Source organism: Lycorma delicatula, chromosome 1 (genome assembly GCF_047948215.1).
Source record: "Lycorma delicatula isolate Av1 chromosome 1, ASM4794821v1, whole genome shotgun sequence".
Lineage (NCBI taxonomy): Eukaryota > Metazoa > Arthropoda > Insecta > Hemiptera > Fulgoridae > Lycorma > Lycorma delicatula.
In genome coordinates this window covers 377913758-377935467 of record NC_134455.1, presented here as the reverse complement: position 1 = coordinate 377935467, position 21710 = coordinate 377913758, and the positions used below count along the sequence as shown (strand labels likewise).

Below are 21710 nucleotides of genomic sequence, written 5' to 3'. Positions count from 1 at the left end.
TATTCCAGGAGCCTTTCTGCCATTTAAATCTTTTAATGCTCTCTTAAATTCAGATCTCAACTGCTATCATATACCTACATATAAAAAAATAATTCAAACTGTATATGCCATCCCTGCCTCTTGAAAAAAAAATTACCAAAATTGAAATTTCACAGTTTTCATGTTCAACTTTATTGGTAATTTTCTCATAGAAAGAAGAGAGACAGGTAAATAAACCACTGCACCAATCTTTTACCTTGAGAAAATATGATTAAATTGCTTTTTGTTTCATCCTTCCAGGACCAATAGTTTTTTAGTTATGATTTTTTCCATAAAACCCTATAATAACAAAAATAGGTGTGTGCACCATATCAAAAATGGCTGCAACAGGTAAACTACTTAAATAAAAAATTTAAAAAAAATTTTAAGATCATGAGACATGTAGGAAACAGGTGAATAAGTTTCAATTTTTTTTTTAATTGGTCAAGCAACCTTTTGAGACACTTAAATGGATTGACCCGATACTAAACTGTATATAAGTAATTTTTTGAGTTGTTTTCACCTAGTCATTTATCTGGGGGCCAGCATTTTATTATTTATATTCAGAGATTAAATGTTGCTTATTCTTGCAGACTATGAGAAGTAAATTGGACTTCTTTTCTGCCTCTAGACGCTGAAATGGCTTGGATGTCTTTTTTCAGTTTTTTCTTCCTTGTACGAAGTAAAGTATTATGATGGTAAAAAATTTCAGTTTTCAGATTCCAACAGAAATAACCATTTTGACCATCCCTGAGTCCATTCCTACTAGTTACAGAAACATCTGTATGTACATACATATGTATCTTGCATAACTCAAAAACGATTAGCAGGAGAATGTTGAAATTTTGGATTTAGGACTGTTGTAACATGTAGTTATGAATCTCCCCTTTTGATTGTAATCAACTGGACTAAGTGTCCAAAAAAAAAAACAAAATGCAAAAACATTTGGATTTTGGACTTTTTTTTAATTTCAAAATTCAGCCCTCATTGAGATCTTTTCGGTGATATATCATAAGTGGTACTTATAAGTATAAAATTTCTGATTCTAGGAGAAGCGTCATCAATGACGTCATTCCTTCCCCCTCTGACGTCACAAAAAAATTTTAAAAATGTACACGCCCATCGATGTTTAAAAAAAACCTCTTGTGTAGTACACGTGCTTGCTGACCTTGCTTTAACCTTGTTTACAAAATAGAAAGTTAACTGGTGATAATTCATTTGCTTCATACTTGTTTACTACTTTATTTGAAAATTATCTCAATACCAAGCCCAACGGTTTTATATAAAAGCCCGCCAAATTTTCACACGTTCATATTGTGTTCTTACTGTGCACGTGTTACTCCGCTATTTCCTACTAGCAATCTTTAATTTTCATCATCTTTATTATTATAGGTAAATGAAACAACATTCTCAACAATTAAATATTAAATAATTATAAATATATGTCTTAGTGTAATTCCACCAATTATATACGAAATTATAACATTTCCAAATAAAATATATTAAATGTAAGATATAGAAGAATTACGCACTTTAAAATAATACTTTTCTGTCTTTTAATTTCAGCAATAAATAATAATTATATGCACTTGTAAAATATATTAAATAATTACGCGGTTTAAAATAATTTTATTTAAGCTAGTTTAGCATAATTTAAATAATCGCTAACTTCATAGCAAAAACGGCGTGGTGTTTTGGGCTTAATCTATAGTTCAAACACCTTATTACAAAGCTAAGTACATTTTCATTAAGAAATAGTTTTAATGTAAATTTAAATATATAGTTTATTATTTTACAGATGTCACAAGGCATATTCATTCCTGATGAACAATTAAGGCATGCTGTTGAGGTCGTCCTCAATGCTGACTCCTCCAACGATTTGGAATCTACTCGATTTTCAAAATTAACAACTACCAGCACCAACTATCTATAAGCCTCGCTCTGCATCCTCTCATAAAAGACTAGTTTTCGAATCAGATAATTACTAGCTTATCCCCGGCGACTGCTTTTGGTTTAATTAGGGCACTAATAGATGAAACTAATAGTAATTTAGAATCCAGTAGCAATAATGATCCCCACTGGGTTGAAGATGGGTGGAATCAGTGGTTAAATACTACGGCGGAATTAGCAGAACAAGAATTAGTAAATGCATCATCTAAGGTAGAAGGAACAATACCGCTCTTGGAAAATGAAGCTCATCCCTTCTTAACATAGCAACATTAAAATGCAATTTAGTGCTGAGAGCAACGTTAATTTTATGATTAACCCGGGACATAAATATATGGAGATAATAAGCAAGCTGTTTCCATACGTCACTTTTAAAAAACGAGATGGTTTAGTGCCTTCTGCGATGACCTTGAACGATGACCGTATAATCGAATACGATTATTTTGATGATCTTTATGAAATCTGCGAGAAATTAAAACTGTTGATGGCATCGAAGAAAGCTGGCAATGCAGCCCACGAAAATGAAATCATACCAATAGTCAAACAGCTGAAGGAACGAAGTTTGAAAAAAGGAGAAAGCGAAATGTAGTCGATTCATTTGAGAATATGCAAGTCAATAAGTTAGGTCAGACGGAATTAGCTCAAGGATTCCGTTCGGGATCACGCATTATAAGGCGATATCGATGCTTGCGAAAAAAGAATCTGTAATCTAGCGTGTGCTGAAAATTATGATGATGCTGTCAAAAAACTGCATGTAGTTCATCGAGCAGTACGCTAACGCTGTAGGGTTTTTGCGCGCGAGAAAAGGAATCAATTTAGTCGTAGATTTTAAAGGTGCTCGCGCTAAAAACGCGGCTCATCCAGCAGAAATTCGAGTCATCACCAGAGATGAAAGTATGATTGGGAAAACAATGAAACCCTTCAACGATAATAGAAATGCAAACGTTCCTGCCGTTCGACAGCGGTTAGACGAAACTACCTCCCGATTGAAAAGCAATAACGGAAAAAACGTTGAAATCCAGACTGAAATGGAATCAGATATAAAAACGGATGATTCATCTGAGGAATTTTAGTTGAGAATAAAATGAACGCGAATAAGCGATATGTTAGTGAGAAAAAACGGACTGGCTTGATAAGTTCAGTTGCAAGTCTACCAGATAAAGTATTCGGCATGGTAGGCAATGTTAAAGGAACTGTACTCAATTAGGCTATAGACGTGCCCCCTTTCGAGGTCGCATACCGGACAACCAGTACTGAGGTCCTGGGAACAAACTAAAAACAAGATTGGAAAGAGGCGATCCAGGTATAAACCCGCTCGATAAAGCCTGTAAAGCGAATAATATAGCGTACAGCGTCTACAGCGATTCTCGACGAAGAGCGCAGGCTGACAAGAGTTGGCAGAGGGTATCCGCACCTGATTCTAGTTATACTGACAAGGCTCCCGCGTAAACTGTAACAAACGCCATGAAATTAAAAAGCAAATTCGGTGAAAAAAGTGAAGAAAAAAAGATGCGGAGAACCATAAAGAAAAAAGGGAAGGGCATTTACCTTGAGCCGTACCGTTCAAAGATCGGATGCGGTTTAAAAAAACGTCGGCTCGCAATCGGCAGACGACATTACCACCGCCGTCGTCGTCATGGCGGAGGAAGACGCTAGAATTACTGCGCAAGTACCCAAATCGCCCTTTGTCGAATGTAGAACTGATGGGGTTTGCGCAGAGAGTGAATATATCATATTTCAGAGGAGTTTTTATGCGCAATACTCTATCGGCTAAAATAAACAAATCCGAATCGGGAATAGTAAACCTAGACAGCGTCATCAATCCGGGTACACATTGGGTTTGTTATAAAAAACGAGGTGCAATCGTGGTTTATTTCACTATTCACGGAGATCTACGCCTGCCTAGAGTTGGCTCATCTTAGATTCGGCGGGGAGAAATTAAGTATAATTTAGACTGTTTTGATTCAGTTGTCTGTGGGCTGTGTCTGAAGGTTTTAATATGTTCTGTCTGACCAGAAAATCATCCATGTTGTCCGCAGATTGTTTTCTACCTATTGAAATCGGCGAAACTGCGTGGGAAATCGGTCTCATCGATTTCATGTTTTACAACATTTCTAACGTAGAAAAAGGGAAAAATACAATGTTTTATTATGGCGCTGACAAAACGATAAAGCTAACTCCAGGGATATATGAGATCGCGGATTTGAGAGTAAACTGAAACGTGCGATGGGCGATTGCAAAGAAGATGAAAACAAAGAGGACAATGAACCGAACGCAACAGATAACAAAAACCGGAAACAGCGAATTCGCAGTAAAATATTCCTCCAAATTGTTTATTAAAGATCATGGTCAATCCTACGATACATTCGCGGATCTTTTGCTCTGAAATAGATTTTACAAAACCCGGCATACATCTGGCACTTATCTAAGAAACCGGTCAGTATTTCATCTGTAAATGCGATACGTATAACATGTAACATCGTCCAGGGTTCGTACGAGGGCAGAGAAAATCATATAATTCACGAATTCTTTCGTAACGTCTGAGGGAGATATAAGATTATTGGAATGCCACACAGCGTCATTTACCTACCGGTCAACACCAAATCCATACGAAATATAACCATGTGCGTGTGCAACCAAGAATTGCAGCTGATAAATTTCGGAGACGAGACGTTTTAAGTTACCCTGAGACTGCATTTCAGACAAAGAAACGATAGGGTTGATTTTCACCGATGATATCAAATATACATCTGTACCCAAGGCGCCACCGTCGAAGATTCAGTCTTCGAAGCTTAAAGAGTTAACACGAGAGAACGTGCATTTTATGGAATCTTTAGTTTTCACAATAATGAGCAGACAGATAATAAATGTAGACTGCAAACGCGGTGTTCGATGAAACCATTTCGGGTAGAGTACCATACCAATTATTCTTATGCGACTACTAATAACAGCAATGAGATAAGAATCCTCGTTCAGCGACAAGACGTGAACATGCTTTATTGCGACAGTTATTTACACATCTACGGGACGTAGATGTGGCGACATCAACAATGCAGCAGATGCGACACTAAAATTATGCAATAATTTCGGGGCGTTTCTTTTCGACGAAATCCGGTACGAGATAGGACAAGAAGTCGACAGGATAAGAAACGTGAGTGTAACTTCTACTATGAAAAATGCTTTCGCTCAAAAATTCGGAAAAAGACGACATATTCACGGCGGGTTGGACATCATCTGGACATAATCACCATCATTAGTTGGACATTATCATCTGGCGTAGACGATATACTTCCGGACGGCGGCGGTTACATCAGCGAGAATTAGCGTCATAATACCGCTGAAGATGCTCTTTAGATTTCTTCGAGGACAGAATATTGCTGAACGTGAAACAAAAATTCATCCTGCTTCGACCTTTCACCGATAATGCGGTGGTCGTTCCGGCTGGAAAGTTCACTTTTAAGATCATAAAAATCGTATGGGATAATACCGTTTGGAATGTATCAGATGAAAGGCGGTTATCGCTTCTCAGGCTCTTCAAAAGAGATGAACCCATTTCTATGGCTTTCCGCAGATAGGACTTGCATGAATATCCGTTTCTGCCTAACGGAAAAGCCACTACATGTACAGTGAAAACGACTCATGCGGAAAACCTCGTTACATAATCGTAAGATTTCAAACGTCAAGAAAAGGAGATGCAACTAAAAGTGCTTCCAATTTTGATTCCGTTTCAATTAAAAACATCCGCTTGTATCTCAATTCGACATACTATCCGTACGAAAACATTTAGGGAGATTTGCTAATATTGTATGAAATGCTTGAGTTTTTATTGATCTTATTATAACAGAACGTCTGAAGGAGCATTAATCGTTCCGACCAAATACCCTTCTATACCACTGATCTTTATAGACTGTTCGAAACAGAACGATACTTTGAAATCTGGCGTAATTGACATAAAACTCGATATCGAGACCTCTATCAGCATTCCTAACACAGCACATTGTTTAATGATAAATGAATGTGTTACGCAAAACAGCCTTTAACAGGGACAATAAGAAGCGTTTCTTAACCAGTTCAGTTCGCTATCTATCAGCCTAAACATGGGTTCCTTCTTAGCAGATTAATTGTTTTCATACATTTGATACCAACGTGTATCTCAAAGAATTACCCACCGTTTCTCTGGGCGAGCAACAATTCGAACATAATTTATTTAAACCACCTTTAGACTACTACGATATATTGTCTCAATCTACTAAATCTAAACTACAGTAACTGCAAAAAGAAATAGGCCATAGTTGAAATTCTGGATTCATCTCGTATTCAAGGTTACCATTCATCCTTAAAAGGTAAGGACCTAATTTTAAGATATATAAAAAAGGTAAAGACAAGAAGACCTTGGTAAAGAATATTCTAAATGATAATCGCTGCAAGGTGTTAGATCTCGACGGATACGATATCCTCCATCAACAGATTTACCTGTAAAATGGACAAACCAATTTTTGCCAAAAGGACAAATCCTTTTGGCAAAAAATTATGACTGTGCCATGAAAAAAGCTATGTGGCTGTACATGTAATGGAACGAGCACATAGGTTTCTACATGTTGGAAAAGGTGGCAGATGCTATGAAAAAGGCGCAGGAGTGCTATTTAAACAGTCCCAAACGAGGTTCTCCGCTACTTTTCCAAGCAGTTGATCATTGATCATTGATCATTACGGTTGGTACGTCCCTGCAAAGGTTTATGAATATTTATCTGTTGACCTGCAACAAGATCCTGAAAACAAGATCCAACACCAGTTTCCTGAAGACGCTTAAGACTGGAGTCAAGATTAAACCTTTTTTATTTTATTCATTATATGTATTTTAAACTTAACGTCTATCTGTTTGTATACATTTTGTATTTCAGCTTAATACAATATGTAACTAGTTTTAAGTTTTTGAATGAAAAATAAATTGACTCGAAAAAAAGTTTTCATTTCTAGATTAAACCGCCCTTCCTCTAAGCAATAGGGTTTTGAAGCGTATTTAAATGATGCATTCGAGTTGAGAGGTTTACTCTTTGAACCATAACAGTTAGATGATTGTACTCTATAACTTTCTTCGTTGCAGCAGTTGCTATAGACGCAGACGAATTTGACACTCAATTTCTATTAGACTACGGGTATCTCAAAGGAAATAATGAGAGCCTGTCTGATGAAAAAGCGATAGAAGACGATGTGAGACTGTTTCAAGAATCTTTTCATCTTCCGGTTAATGGGAAGTAAAGAGTGAGACCATAGCCTTTATGCGCGAGTACCGGTGTGGTGTACCAGACATGATGCCTTAAAAAGTCTCAAGAATCACCTGGAGAAAAATAAAATAAAATGGCACTACCAACGGGCAACGGCTGAAAAAATGGAATTAGCCAGGATGACGGTTGCGGAGCGGGCAAAGCACACATCGCTGAGTTTTACATATGATTACTACGAATGATATCCTTATTTCAGACAAATACGGCAGCCACACAGGTGCGTAAAACGGACGAGTTCAGTGCTCAAGCAAACTTGACGGACCGGAAGGTATCTTGGGGCTTGCGTTTTTCCCAACACGGCCAACACACCCAGGCAACCTCAGCACAAATGAAGAGGAGGATTGGAGTTTTGATTTCAAAGCTAAAGCAGAAAAAGGCAAGACCAGCTTGTTGAGCATGTTGATGCAAGAGATCAGACACGCCTTTAGTATCCGTCACTCTTACATAAGGATGTGCTCACGTAACCTTTTCTGAACAGACGTGCAAATTTGAGCGAAGACAACATACTTGCCGTGCAATCGCTTCACGGCAGCGGCAAAGCGATGACTACTACCGTCAGACCACCTAGGGGACCATTCACACCTTCCCCTACCCCTACAGTCATTGATGTATGCTAAATAGAACAATAAAATTCATTACCTGCTGTCAATCGAAAACTATATGTGATCTTCAAGAAACAATTTTGGGTAATAGACATCACCAACGACAGTAAACATAAAACTAAGTTACTACAGACCACTAACGATCATCAATTGGTTAAAATTTCTTTCCAGCTCGTTAGAGTAAACGGGGTATATCAGCGGCCGAATAGTATGGTGTAGCTTGTAAACCAAATGTACATGTTTAACTTTCACACACAAAAATTAAAGGAAGAATATCCAAAGAATGAATGTTCAAACTTCAGCATCGCTCAACCCTGTAAGATCAATGGGGTTGTAAACACGTATACTGGAAAACCTTATCTCCTCTACAACGGAGACTACGTTCACAGATAAAAGAATGTTATTTTACTGCGGTCACGACTGACCTCGTTTGTAATCTGTTCTCCGGATGTAGAAGCGGTGGCCCGTTTACACAACGGGATCTAAATATAACCGATTTTCGAGGAGTCTTCATGTTGGACGCATTACCCAAAAAACCGAAGACTAATGAGTCTGCGATAGTTAATCTTGATCGCAGTACCGGTCGTGGAACACACTGGTTATGTTATAGAAAACGTGGACGAATGGTGGACTACTTTGATACTTTCGGTAATTTGCGTCCACCTAACGAATTGATGCATTATTTTCCATTCGATTCGATATTAAATTGCAACTACAAAACCAGACAGAATATAAACACGGTTATCTGCGGACATTTATGTCTTGAATTTCTTAGTCGTGGTTCGTCAGTCTACAAGTAAACATCATCATCACATGTTCTGCATAAGTGGAAATATGTCGTTATTACACGGTACATTCTTTCCACCATTGGATTTGTCTAATGACGAATGGGAATTGGCGTTGATAAACCGAACATCATATAACTCGATTCCGAATGTCGAAGAGGAAATCAACAACATAATTATTGTCGTTTCAAATAAATTTCCAAAAACGATTAAGCTGAGACTACCGACTGGATCGTACGAAGTGGATGATATCGCTAAACGTTTGAGCGATGAACTCAAAGACAAACACCAAATAGATTTACTTATGCAACCGAATAACAATACGTTAAAATGTGTACTTAAATGCAGTGCTGAGATCGATCTATAATCAAGGGCGGTTTGGCACCGCTGTTGGGGTTTGATAAAACTAATCTAGCGGCGAATATATGGCACGAATCATCGAAGCCGGTTGCCATTAACAACGTGAACATCTACGGGTCGAATGCAACCTTATAAGAGGCTCCTATACGAACGGATCAGAAGGACATGTGTTGCATGAATTTACGATAAGCGTACCACCTGGTTTCAAAATAATCGAATCGCCGAGGAGTTACTCGTAACTGATACCACCTTATTGTAAATTTATCTCATTATTAGTTAAGATTTTGAAGTGTTAACATCGTTGTCACAGCAGCAGCAGCAGCGGTGGTGTTATGAAGCTAATTAAGAAGGTAGATGTAGTTGTTGGTAAACGACATTTGTCGCCGATGTGTTTCAAATTAAAATACAGTTATGTATACATTGTTGATCTTAGGCGTCATGTTTTTGATAAAGATGGTGATAATGTAATTATAAAGATGTTCTTCGATTCGATGAATGATGATGTTGAGAGTTTTTATTGTGACTTTGAATGTGGGTACAATTCGATTGGTCTCACCGGTAGCAATGAAATAGTATTTTCTGGTTTTTACGGTGGTGGTGAAAAAAATAAACGGGTAAAGGCTGTTAAGTTAAATGATTCTTTGAATATGCAGTTGTATACGATTACTTTAAACCGATTATCAACGTCTTGTCTAAAAATAATGTTGTTGCCGTTAACGTATATACCGCAGAGGACCGAAGACGATTCACCACTTCTTGTATATCGACCGATGGATGGAGAGCTGCTTGTGATGAAACTTATTATGTTCAACATCAACAGAAACAACCGCTGGTTGTTGATACGATACGGAAGAAGATTCTCAAATAAATTACCACGAGAGTGATCGGTTTGAAAGGGGACTGTTTTTAGAATCGATTTATTTCAAAATGTACAAAGACTATTTAAAACGTGAAGTACATTCACTTTCATCGAGGAGGATATTTCATTAAGAGTATAAATAAATAAACAGTCCTTTTCAGGACTACAACACATAACACGAACAACACACATTCAATAATTTCGAATGAGTGTTTTGTATCTAATGATTATCGGGAAGACGTTTACTGAATTGGTTAATGAATTAAAATCGGTAATAGGATACATGTGTAAACATTGTTTTATGATGCTTGTCGAACACTGTTATGATGATGATGACAAATATGTCGGCCATGCAATCGAGTGTTGTAAATTTGAATATTGCGGTCGAGGGTTACCCGAATACCTGTGCTCCTGCGAAATGGTTATTGGACACATGATGAAAGTTAAAGCGCTGTTACACAAAAACAAATTTGAATTACTATGGGAAAAGCCAACATCGTTGTCATTAGCTTGCAGAGTTATCGATGAAAACGAACTCTATCGGTTATTTTCTAAAACATTTACCAAAAAGAGTGGTGGGAGAAAGGTGAATTACACAAGTATTTACACTGCAGTAGATCATTCGTGCGTGAGCTCTGCCAGTGTGATGATGGATGCCTTATCGTTTATTAACGTTTTCAACGCTCAAGACTGTTTTCTCAAACGGTTACCATTGAAGAGGTTAACCGATTTTCATATCGGTATTGACTATGTATTATTGGACATGAGAAAGATATATACATTATACGGTGAGGTTTGCATTTGTGTCACCTTATACGACACCAATTCTGACAATGAAACGTACTGTTTTCAGGTATTATTACCAAGGAGCTATACAAACAAATTTACCGAAGAAGAAATGACTGTTGTACATCATTTGATGAAGCTAACTTATTACGGAGTAAAAAATGACCAAGACGACAACGGTGGTAGTGGTGTCACTGAAGATTTAAAATTAGGTTTATAAGACATGGTATTATTTGATGCACTTTGTAACATGATATGACGAGCAGGTAAAAACGATATAAAAACCGGATCGAGTGTTTTATAGTAGGCCTCTAGGAGAGAGATTTCATTCGTTAAAACAAAAAAAATCTCAACACGCTGCGGTTGCTACCTCCAGGGTGGTGTGGAAATGCAACTAGTAAATAGGTATAGTTTCAAGATGGATGTTGATATAGAAGCATCGGTGTGGTTAGTTCGTTATTTCTTCTATCGTTATCTGATTAAAATTGTAAACGCGAAGTTCGATAACCTTTGTGGATTTACAGGAATTACAATTAATTTGTAGAATTACAGGATGTGCCATTTCCGGTTACATACGCAATTAAAAGTGCTGAGTATGCATGGTCGTTTCTTAGAATTAAACGATTAACACTGTTCAAGGTTACTCGTAAAATGACACGTGGCTTCATTTAACGTCAGTTTGAGTGTGGCACGTTATAAGGTTGTGTTCCTATTGATTGTGAAGTGTGTTCTGTGACATCAAGTTTTTTCCTTCTTAGAATTATACGATAGTAGACGTTTCTTAGTTTGTGTAACATGATATGCCGTTTCCGGTTACTTACGCTATTAAAAGTGCTGATTATGCATAATCGTTTCTTAGGATTTCACGATTAACACTGTTCAAGGTTACTCGTAAAATGACACGTGGCTTCAACATCGAAGGCCATGTATCTGTACTGCGCATGCACAACCGCTTAGAATCTTGCGCTGTGATTGGTCGGAAGGGTGTAGCACTGTAACGGCTGTTCAAAATAGGATGCTCAACCTTAGGTCATGTTCGTCAGCTATTTTTCAGTCACGCGCCACACTTCGAACTGTCAACAACTCGGTGTCGCTACGTCAACGCACGCACGCAAACACATCCGTAGCCGCCGCCGTCTCCATGTGAACGAGCAACGACCTGGTGCTGCAGTGGCGGATGACGTCTCTCGGTGCAACGACCACGACGACCAGGATCATCCTCAAGGTACGTTCATACTTAATGATAGTGGTGGTGCTGGTAGCAGTAACGGTCTATGTGATACGCATGTGCGGACGCTTTGAATCCGGTCTGGTATGTATTTATACCTCTAATTATTTTTTCGATCTATAAAATTTTAAGAAATAATTTTTTGTTTAGTGCAAATAAATTTGTAAGATAATTCTATTATATAAATTTACTTTTCATACAATCATTTAAATAAACTTATTAATACTGCATAAACTCAAGGGTTGTTATTTCTTATTCGATTAAATAAGATTAAAAAAAAAATGTTCTTTTGTTACAATGATACATGTTATATATCACATTTATATTAGATGTTGGGGGGGGGGGCGTTAAGAGAGATTTTGTTTTTCTTTTTGCTTAACAGATATTAATTAATTGTTGCAAACTTTGTGATCATCATTAATATTTAATTCCTGGGTGTAAATTTACTACTTTATTTGTAATAATAAAAAGTTAGAGTATATAGTGTGTGTGTGTGTGTGCGTGTGTGTATGTGTGTTGTATGACGCTACTATCGATCGTGAAAATATTTTAATACACACACACACACACCTAGATATTTTATTTTTTATAAAAAATGTCTTAATGCTGAGTGAATGTTTACGAGATATATTAGTGGAAGTGGTGTAGGTGTGTATAGGTAGGTAGGAAGGTAAGTGTGTGTTGGTAGGTGGTGTGTGTGTCTGTATGTATGTATGTATATGTGTTTGTCTATGTATGCGTGTGTGTGTCTGTATGTATGTATGTATATGTGTTTGTCTATGTATGCGTGTGTGTGTATGTATGTACCTGTGTATGTATGAATATGTGTATGTGTGTATGTATGTGTTTGTGTGTATGTATGTGTTTGTGTGTGTGTATATATATATATATATATGTGTGTGTGTGTGTGTGTTAATGTACAAACTGATATGACGTTAAGATTCACAGCTTATATAGAACATTTTTCACTCTTTACGTCAGGGAGTCACGCAGCCGATTGGTTTAAGGCGTCAGTCAGTAGCGTCCCGTCATGACAGGGTTCGAGTCCTAGCCAACCATGTTATTTTCACTTCGAATATTATTTATTTATTTAAATAAATAATTAAACCGACCGGTACACAATAGCTGATCAACAGCGGTACCAACCTTTGAATTAATTATTATAAATAATATTCAAAGCGAATATTTTACTCAAGTTGGTATCCCTGCAGAATTTCAAATATCCCGCTAAGGGAAAAGGGATATTCCAATATGGCAGTGACAGGCTACGGCGTCAATGACGTCATCTTGGAATGACGTCACCTATACAAGATGGCGGTGGTCGGCCATCTTGGAATCCAAGATGGCGGCACCGTACCAATTGACGACCGTACCCCTATTCCCGTACTACTTACGAGTTTAACAAGTTCTTCAAAAACGTGATTAGAATCGGGAAGAAAGACCATAAACGAGGCGAATTGCTGTGCTACAATAACATCATGCTAAAACAACTTATCAACTTCATCACCAAATATAATGTTTACCCCAACAATAAAGTTTAGAGCAGATAGAATGATTTACAGAATAAAATGTACTTATTGAATATATAAATATGATTGATATATTACAGCATATATAAAAATATGTTGTAACTTTATAGAATAATAAATGTATTTTTTAACTCAGTTTTATTTATTTTTCTTCATTACAAAAAGGTTTAATTAGAAATAAAGGAAAAGATAGAAAGAAGAAAGAAAATTGATTAAAATTTAAAAAAATATTTATTTAGTTATTAATTACCCAATCTTTAAAAACATTTTTTCACTAGTTCTATTTTACAACATATATGTATATAAAAGAAACAGTTTACAATATATATAATAGATTCAGTTTACAATGCATATAATACTCATTTTACAATAAATATAACAAATACAATTTACAATACATATAATAGATACATTTTACAGTACATATAATTTACCAATAATAACATTTACCAATATCTTCTATATAATACTGATTTGTACTCTTCACCACATAAATAATCATACTACTCACTATTTCTTGGTTATAAAATGTATTTTTATATTTTTCATGATTTTTATTTAATACAATTGTTAAAATATCATAAAAAAATTCTCTGTACATAAAACAGAAAATATGCAACTATTTTCATCATCATTCATCATTCGTCAAAAAGGTTCTAAAAGAATCCATACATATATATTCATCCACCATTTCTTTAAACCTAATAGTGTTAAATGAAAAAGATATTGTTTAAATAATAAAAACTTATTCGAGGATTTGGTTCCACTTCATAATAAAATTCACTGAAAATATTTACCAAAAAATTCAATTTGTTTTTATCTAATAACAAAAAGTGTTTTAATTCATCGTTAATTCATCTTCTGCTACACTATATTTCTTACTACCTCTGAACAGAAATATGCCACCAAGGACAGTGGTTTATTTGCTCTACTATTAAGATAATTTGATTTCAAATTCATGTTTAACTGAAAAGAAAAAAGCAACTGAAAATAATTTATGTAAATTTTTATGTCAAATTAACGTTTCAGTTCTTTAGGGGTATCGACATGTTCCCAAGGTAGTTACTATTTTGATAATTGCAACACGGTTATAATCGTGACTGCTTATTGCGAGTTTGTTTACGGTTAGTATCAACCATGGTTTTAAAACACATCAGTTTCATTTAAACATATAGGTCTTTACAGGTAACAGGTAACATTACCTACATTCTCCAAACATTTTTATAATGTTATATCTAATTTATACAAAGATGGACCACTGAATGTGAAAATAGGAGGAGAAAAGATTATGGAGGTAGAAGAATTTTGTTATTTGGGAAGTAGAATTACTAAAGATGGACGAAGCAGGAGCGATATAAAATGCCGAATAGCACAAGCGAAACGAGCCTTCAGTAAGAAATATAATTTGTTTACATCAAAAATTAATTTAAATGTCAGGAAAAGATTTTTGAAAGTGTATGTTTGGAGTGTCGCTTTATATGGAAGTGAAACTTGGACGATCGGAGTATCTGAGAAGAAAAGATTAGAAGCTTTTGAAAGGTGGTGCTATAGGAGAATGTTAAAAATCAGATGGGTGGATAAAGTGACAAATGAAGAGGTGTTGCGGCAAATAGATGAAGAAAGAAGCATTTGGAAAAATGTAGCTAAAAGAAGAGACAGACTTATAGGCCACATACTAAGGCATCCTGGAATAGTCGCTTTAATATTGGAAGGACAGGTAGAAGGGAAAAATTGTGTAGACAGGCCACGTTTGGAATATGTAAAACAAATTGTTAGGGATGTAGGATGTAGAGGGTATACTGAAATGAAATGACTAGCACTAGATAGGGAATCTTGGAGAGCTGCATCAAATCAGTCAAACGACTGAAGACAAAAAAAAATATCTAATTTCTTTTTTACGACATTTTTTGTTATTCCTTTCGCTTTTTTCGTGGTCTCCTTTGTTGTAAAAGTATATAATATTGCCCTCAATCCAAAATTCTTTAATAGGAATACCGTTACATTCGTCCTTAAATTTGCCTAAAACCTTTTTATTTAACTTAGCAATCGAGCCTAGCAACTTTGTCATCATCTGTAATGACAGATCAGTGAGATTACTCAGTTGTGTTCAGTCACATGTACAACAAATGCAAACTGGATCAACCATTATTTGCATTTGTTGAAGTAGATATCTGCAGTCTTCCATGTCTGGTAGAAGCAGCTGCGAATTTATGTAACATCAGAATATTTATTGCTTGTTTATGTTTCATATTTGGGAAGAACAGCTTAATCAAGGCGCCATTTAGAATAGCTCTCCTTTGCCAATGAAGTCTACTGGTGTCTGCCTTGCAGCTTAGATAATATTATACATCTGGAATTTTTCTGCTCTTCAATCCTTTTCTGAAGTATATTAACTATGTTTCACGTACAAAATTTAATTTTTTATTTTCTCAATAAATGAATTTAGTTCAACTACTTCTATAAAAAGTCAATTGTAATTTTATTGTTTGTAGATATTTTAATTTTCCTTCTACCAATATCAATTTTATTCATACTCTTATACTTTTTATAGTTTCATAAATAACAAATTAATCTATCATTTTTTTTTTTTTTATATAACTTTCATTACAATTGGTAAGCAATTTTTTAATTGACTGATACTGGAATCAGAAGCTACCTCATCTGGACTTTTGCTACTTGTGTTTTTCTTTTTAACTTTTACAAATATTATATATAAAATTCCTGTACTTTTAATAATTCTCTCTCTCTCTCTCTTTCTCTTTCTCTCTGCAAGGGCAACATTGCTGCTACTGAGGCCTATTATTAACTCTGTATGTTATGTGGATGCAGTGCCATTACCAAATATGAAAAGACAACTTGCAAAGCCTTTTTAACAGCTTTGTATCTTTATCTCCATAAGCTGGACAAGTGCTAGTTAATCCAGCCATTAACTTAATAATGGTTCAAATATAGCACAATATAACCCCGGACATGTATTGCAGGCAAATGTACAGCTTTAGTTAAAAAATGATGATATTAAATAAAGTTTATTAGATTATAATCTTTCATCACTCGCACACAAAAATACACCTAAAAAGGTCATGTTATCAAGAAATGTAGCTCAACGAAAATTATGACCTAAAAAATTAAAAGTACTTACATTAACACCTGTCAAACAATCTTCTGCCTGGTTAATGGGTAAAAACAAACATTCTATTTCCTTGATTTCTTCCTGTTTGATTTCTACTTTTACATCAGCACACAACAGATCTTCATTTACACCAGAGCAATGAATAGCTGTATCCATCATCTAATAAAAACCAAAATATAGCATTAGATTAACAAATGTCAATAATCACATAAAAATAATTAATTTCTTTACACATTTAAAACATCTATAATTTTCTTTAAAATAAATAAATATTTTTTAAATAAATTGGGGTATTCCATTTTAATTCAACAAAGTTACAAAAATTTTATTGCATTACTATTTTTTTGGATTTTGATGATATTTGGTATATAACTATCCACCTTGTAGTGTCCATATTTTTATATTTTCAAAAAAAGTTTTTCTTGAGTAATAGACCATTTTCTAATTTTCCAAGAGGTAAAAACAGCAAATTTTCATCACTTTTTCCATGAACTGACACATTCTTATTTTACAAAATACAGAGGTCAAAAAGTGCTTTTGGAATGAGTAAAGATGTAAGTTTATTTTAGTGTACTCAAAATTCATTTTGTTACATAACCAAATCTTGTAATATTCACTGAAGTTACGCTTACAAATTGTTGTTTTTCAAATTTCGGGTCCAAAATAAATAATGAAGGGCTGAAAGTAACAGGCCTGTTTTTTACCATTTAACTCTTGTAGTACTTATAAAAAAAAATGGCTGCCAAATTGTAAGATTTTAAAAATATCTCATTTTTGGGGCCCAAAAACCACATGTGGGGCAGGCAGAAAAAATCTGAAATCTTTACACCAGTTAGTACCTTTTATGTATTTTAAAACCAAATAAAATTTATTTTGTTACTCAAAGGGGTTGACGAATAATGAAGCCAACAAAACTGCTAAAAAAATGTTTCTTCTAACCGTAAACAATGTATACAAAAATTCAGATTATAAAAAATTACAACTAAACTCATTAGAATGAATAAATTGATAATTAATACATAGTCAATTACAAAATGATAAACAATTCAAATACATTAACAAGTTGTTCAATTCACTGTTACCATATTTTACTCCTGCTAATGGAAGTTATGAATAAATCGTACACTTTTTGATTAAAAACTTAACTAGCATAACTTAGTGCTCCTGTAATTCTTTTATTGAGTAGAACTTTTAAGTCCTCATTCATTTTTGGTGTAATGTTGTGTCCTCTTCCAGTAGTTGATAGAAAAAGCGTGAGAATCTTTAAAATATTTTCCAGTTGAACCCGTGCTTGATCATCCCTCAATGAAATGAATTCTTAAATGAAGTACCAGGACTCTGCAGTTGGAAAAAGTGTATTCGATATTCCTCTTCATTTTCATGTAGTTTGACTTCAATGACTTTGAATAACCGCCACCTGCCATCGTATATGCAGGAGAAGACATAATTTTTACATTTTGGCTTTGGTAAACTTAAAAAGTAATCAGAAACATTGATGTCCTTGTGTACTGATACTAATGTAAATATTTCTGATTCAGAGGTTTCCCGGACTTTCATAACACATTTCTTTTCTTTCTTTTTCCTGTTTAGCCTCCTGTAACTACCGTTTAGATAATTCTTCAGAGGATGATATGTATGAGTGTAGATGAAGTGTATGTAGTCTTGTACATTCTCAGTTCGACCATTCCTAAGATGTGTGGTTAATTGAAACCCAACCACCAAAGAACACCGGTATCCACGATCTAGAATTCAAATCCATGTAAAAATAACTGGCTTTACTAGGACTTGAACGCTGTAACTCTTGACTTCCAAATCAGCTGATTTGGGAAGACGCGTTAAACCACTAGACCAACCCGGTGGGTTTCATAACACATTTCTGACTTGTTAGAACATAACTGTGAAAGGTTCTTGTTTCTGGTACTGTTGTGATTTCCTGACGAGAACTGAGGTATTCTTCAGTCTCTTGAACATTTTTATTAGAGCAAAAAATAAATGTTATATTTTTAATATTGTCTATGCAATAATTGTACATTTCAGAAGGTGTAACAATTTGATTGTTGACTGTCCTTTGAAGGCTTGCTTTAGTCATTTATTTTTAAAATTCCACCAATACCATCACATGGTCCTTTTCCATGGTATGAGGCAAAAAAAAGCCATCCAGCTGTGATTTCAAAATCTTCTGGATGGTAGCACAAATTTATGAATTTTTTTTTATATTGGGCTGAGGAGCCATCAGAAAAACAAAAAAATTGTTTAACTTGTAGCAACAGTGTTTTTACTTTATTTATGACTTGCTTTTGGAAGAAGAAGAACAATGTAATATCATGCTTCAAGTACTCACTAATCACATAGTCGCTTTGGCTTTGTAATTTTCCTTATTTTTTAAAATATGAGAAATGGATGTACTGCGGCATACATTTTTGACCAGTGATATGACTGGACTTCATCCTGTATCACAAAAGGAAAATTTTGAGAGAAGTCTTCCATGACAATATATTCACCCTCTTTTTCCTTTTTAATGTTGAGGAAATTAGCTTGTTTCTTTGCAACAAAATGATGCCTTTTTAGATTATTTAAATTTTCAGTAAATTTATATAAGTGCTCTTGAAATGAAGAATTTGAGTAGTTAGTTAACAACGGTCAACAGAAACCCACTGTTTGAAGATAATTTCAGAATCAAAATCATCCCAGCTCTCTTGCAGTAATCTGAGCACTTCGTTAATGCCTGGCCATTTCTCACAACGTGACAGCATGCATGTTTCATTTTCTATATTATGGTTGAAAGGAGAATTTTATAATCAAATTTTATTTTTAGAGCAGGTAAAATGAGTTTTACATTTTGGAGTTATTTTTGTAACTTTATTTTTTTAAACTGGTTCCTTTGCACTGCTCTATAATTTTTGAACCTTAACGAGGGAAAATGTCAAGTGCTGAACAAGCTTAATTCACTAACTCAACTATAACACATTGAGGTATATCTTGGCATTCGATTCGCTTTCTGTAACACCTTGTGGTTTTTGTATTTTATTAAGCATTTAAGCATTTTGTACAGTACTCTGCCTGGAATTAATTTTAAATTTGGACTGCTTGTTGAAAGTGTCAAAGATAATTTTTGAAGAGATTTCATAACTGGTTTAGTATGACAGCTAAATGAGTCAGAGTAACTTTTTCCATTAATACGAAAATATTTATCTAAATATTCAGTTTTAGGAAAAGTAAAAATATTTTTTTGTTTCAATACATCCACTTCTTAAAGATATCAATGTTATTTGCTGTTCAGACAAACTCTAAAATATCAAGCATTACTGAAGAGCTATTGTAACTCAATTTGTAACATACTGTTTCAATATGAATATCAATTGAACACTTCATAATTCGTTTTTAGAAAATGCAAGGGTTCTTACAATAACAATACAGTTAGTATAAATTATAAAACTACCAACTGTACCTTACTTTGTCTTACCCCAGTTTTTCTACAGCTAAAATAAAAATTTCTCTAACAAATTTAAAAATGAAGATATCACAATAGAAATTTGCAGCTAATAAAATTACTTTATAAACAAGTTACATTACCTAACCGCAGTATTAACACTAGCAACAATACAACATATCACATTGAAATCAAAACAGTAACTGAGCCTTCTACAATGTTTACATTCAGGATTACGCAACATTTATTCCAAGCATGTCTATTCATTTCCATGATTAAACATGAGTTTGTGTCAATGAGTCATACTTTAAGTAATAAATATCTAGAATATAAGCTATCTGATTATAGACATATCAAAATATTTTATATAGTAGGCCTACATTATCATCTGAAAAAATATATGTTGTGAATTTCTTGAATACATTGTACACGGTTATAAGGAACACTTTTTAACAGTTTTGATGACTTCATTATTCATCAATTCCTTTGAGTAACAAAATAAATTTTATATGGTTTTAAATTACATAAAAATTAGTTACTGCTGTAAACATTTAAGATTTTTCTACCTGTCCCACATGTGGTTTTTGGGTCCCAAAAATGAGACATTTTCAAAATCTTATGATTTGGCAGCCATTTTTTTTAATAAAGGACACTTGGTAACAGTGCAATTTTTTTTATAAGTACTAATAGTATCTAAGAGTTAAAAGGTAAAAATAGGCCTATTACCAGCAGCTCTTCATTATTTATTTTGAGCCCAAAATTTAAAAAAAAAAAATTGTAAATGTAACTTCAGTAAACATACAAGATTTGGTTAAGTAATAAAATGAATTCTGAGTACATTAAGATGAAGTTCCACCTTTACTCTTTCCAAAAAGCTCTTTTATGTTCCAAAAAGCCCTGTATGTTATAAAATAAGAATGGGAAAAGTGATGAAAATGGCTCTTTTTACCCATTGGCAAATTAGAAAATGATGTATTACTCGAGAAATTTTTTTTTTCGAAAATATAAAAAAATATTTTTTGGCTACTACAAGGGGGGGTTCAAATATCAAAAATAATGTTGAATAAAATTTTTTTGAAAATTTATTGAATTAAAATGGAATATCCCTATTTCATTGAAGAATAATTAAAATTTTACTAAAATTTTTTTTTATTCGATAGTGTTTACAAAAATAAACCAATATAAGAATAAAAATGAATTTCTGAAAAAAGATATAAACTACTCATAGAAATTTCTGTTTGGGTAAGTTTTACAAGAATTTTTGAATCAAATTTGTATTATGTTCCTGGTATTGGTTAAGTTTTCATTAAATTACGACCCATCATTAATAATTTAAAAAAACTATTTTAAAAATACTGAAAACGTCAACTTCAACAACATACAGGCTAAATATAAAAAATGTAAGGTGCAAAGAACAAAAGAAACCTCCTTGGAGCACTTATTTAGCGAGTCAAAATGGTATCACTTTTAACAAGTTTTTAATGATTTTTGAGAGGTTATAACTTTTTTTATTAGTACAACACACAATAAACTGTTTTACTTGCCATAAATATCTATAAAAGCATTGCAAGTTGTCCAGATTTAGAGGTTTTTATCAGTAGCCCCATCAGAGTTATTTGAAGCCAAAATTTTAATTTTTTTTTTTTTAATTTTTCAAAAATTCATAAAAATGTAGAGGTAAGTACAACACCATTAAAATTATTTATGGTAAAACTACTAACATGTACCTAAATATAAAAAAATAATTTAAA

The 21710-nt window shown here is 34.1% G+C and overlaps 1 protein-coding gene across 1 annotated transcript in view; it reads right to left on the bottom strand.

Moving 5' to 3' along the window:
- LOC142317963 (uncharacterized) overlaps positions 1–21710 on the bottom strand; it is a 212881-nt gene that overhangs the window by 187922 nt on the left and 3249 nt on the right. The window contains exon 2 of the mRNA XM_075354495.1: positions 16539–16688. Coding sequence (XP_075210610.1) covers positions 16539–16688 — 150 coding nt within the window. The remainder of the gene's footprint in view (positions 1–16538; positions 16689–21710) is intronic.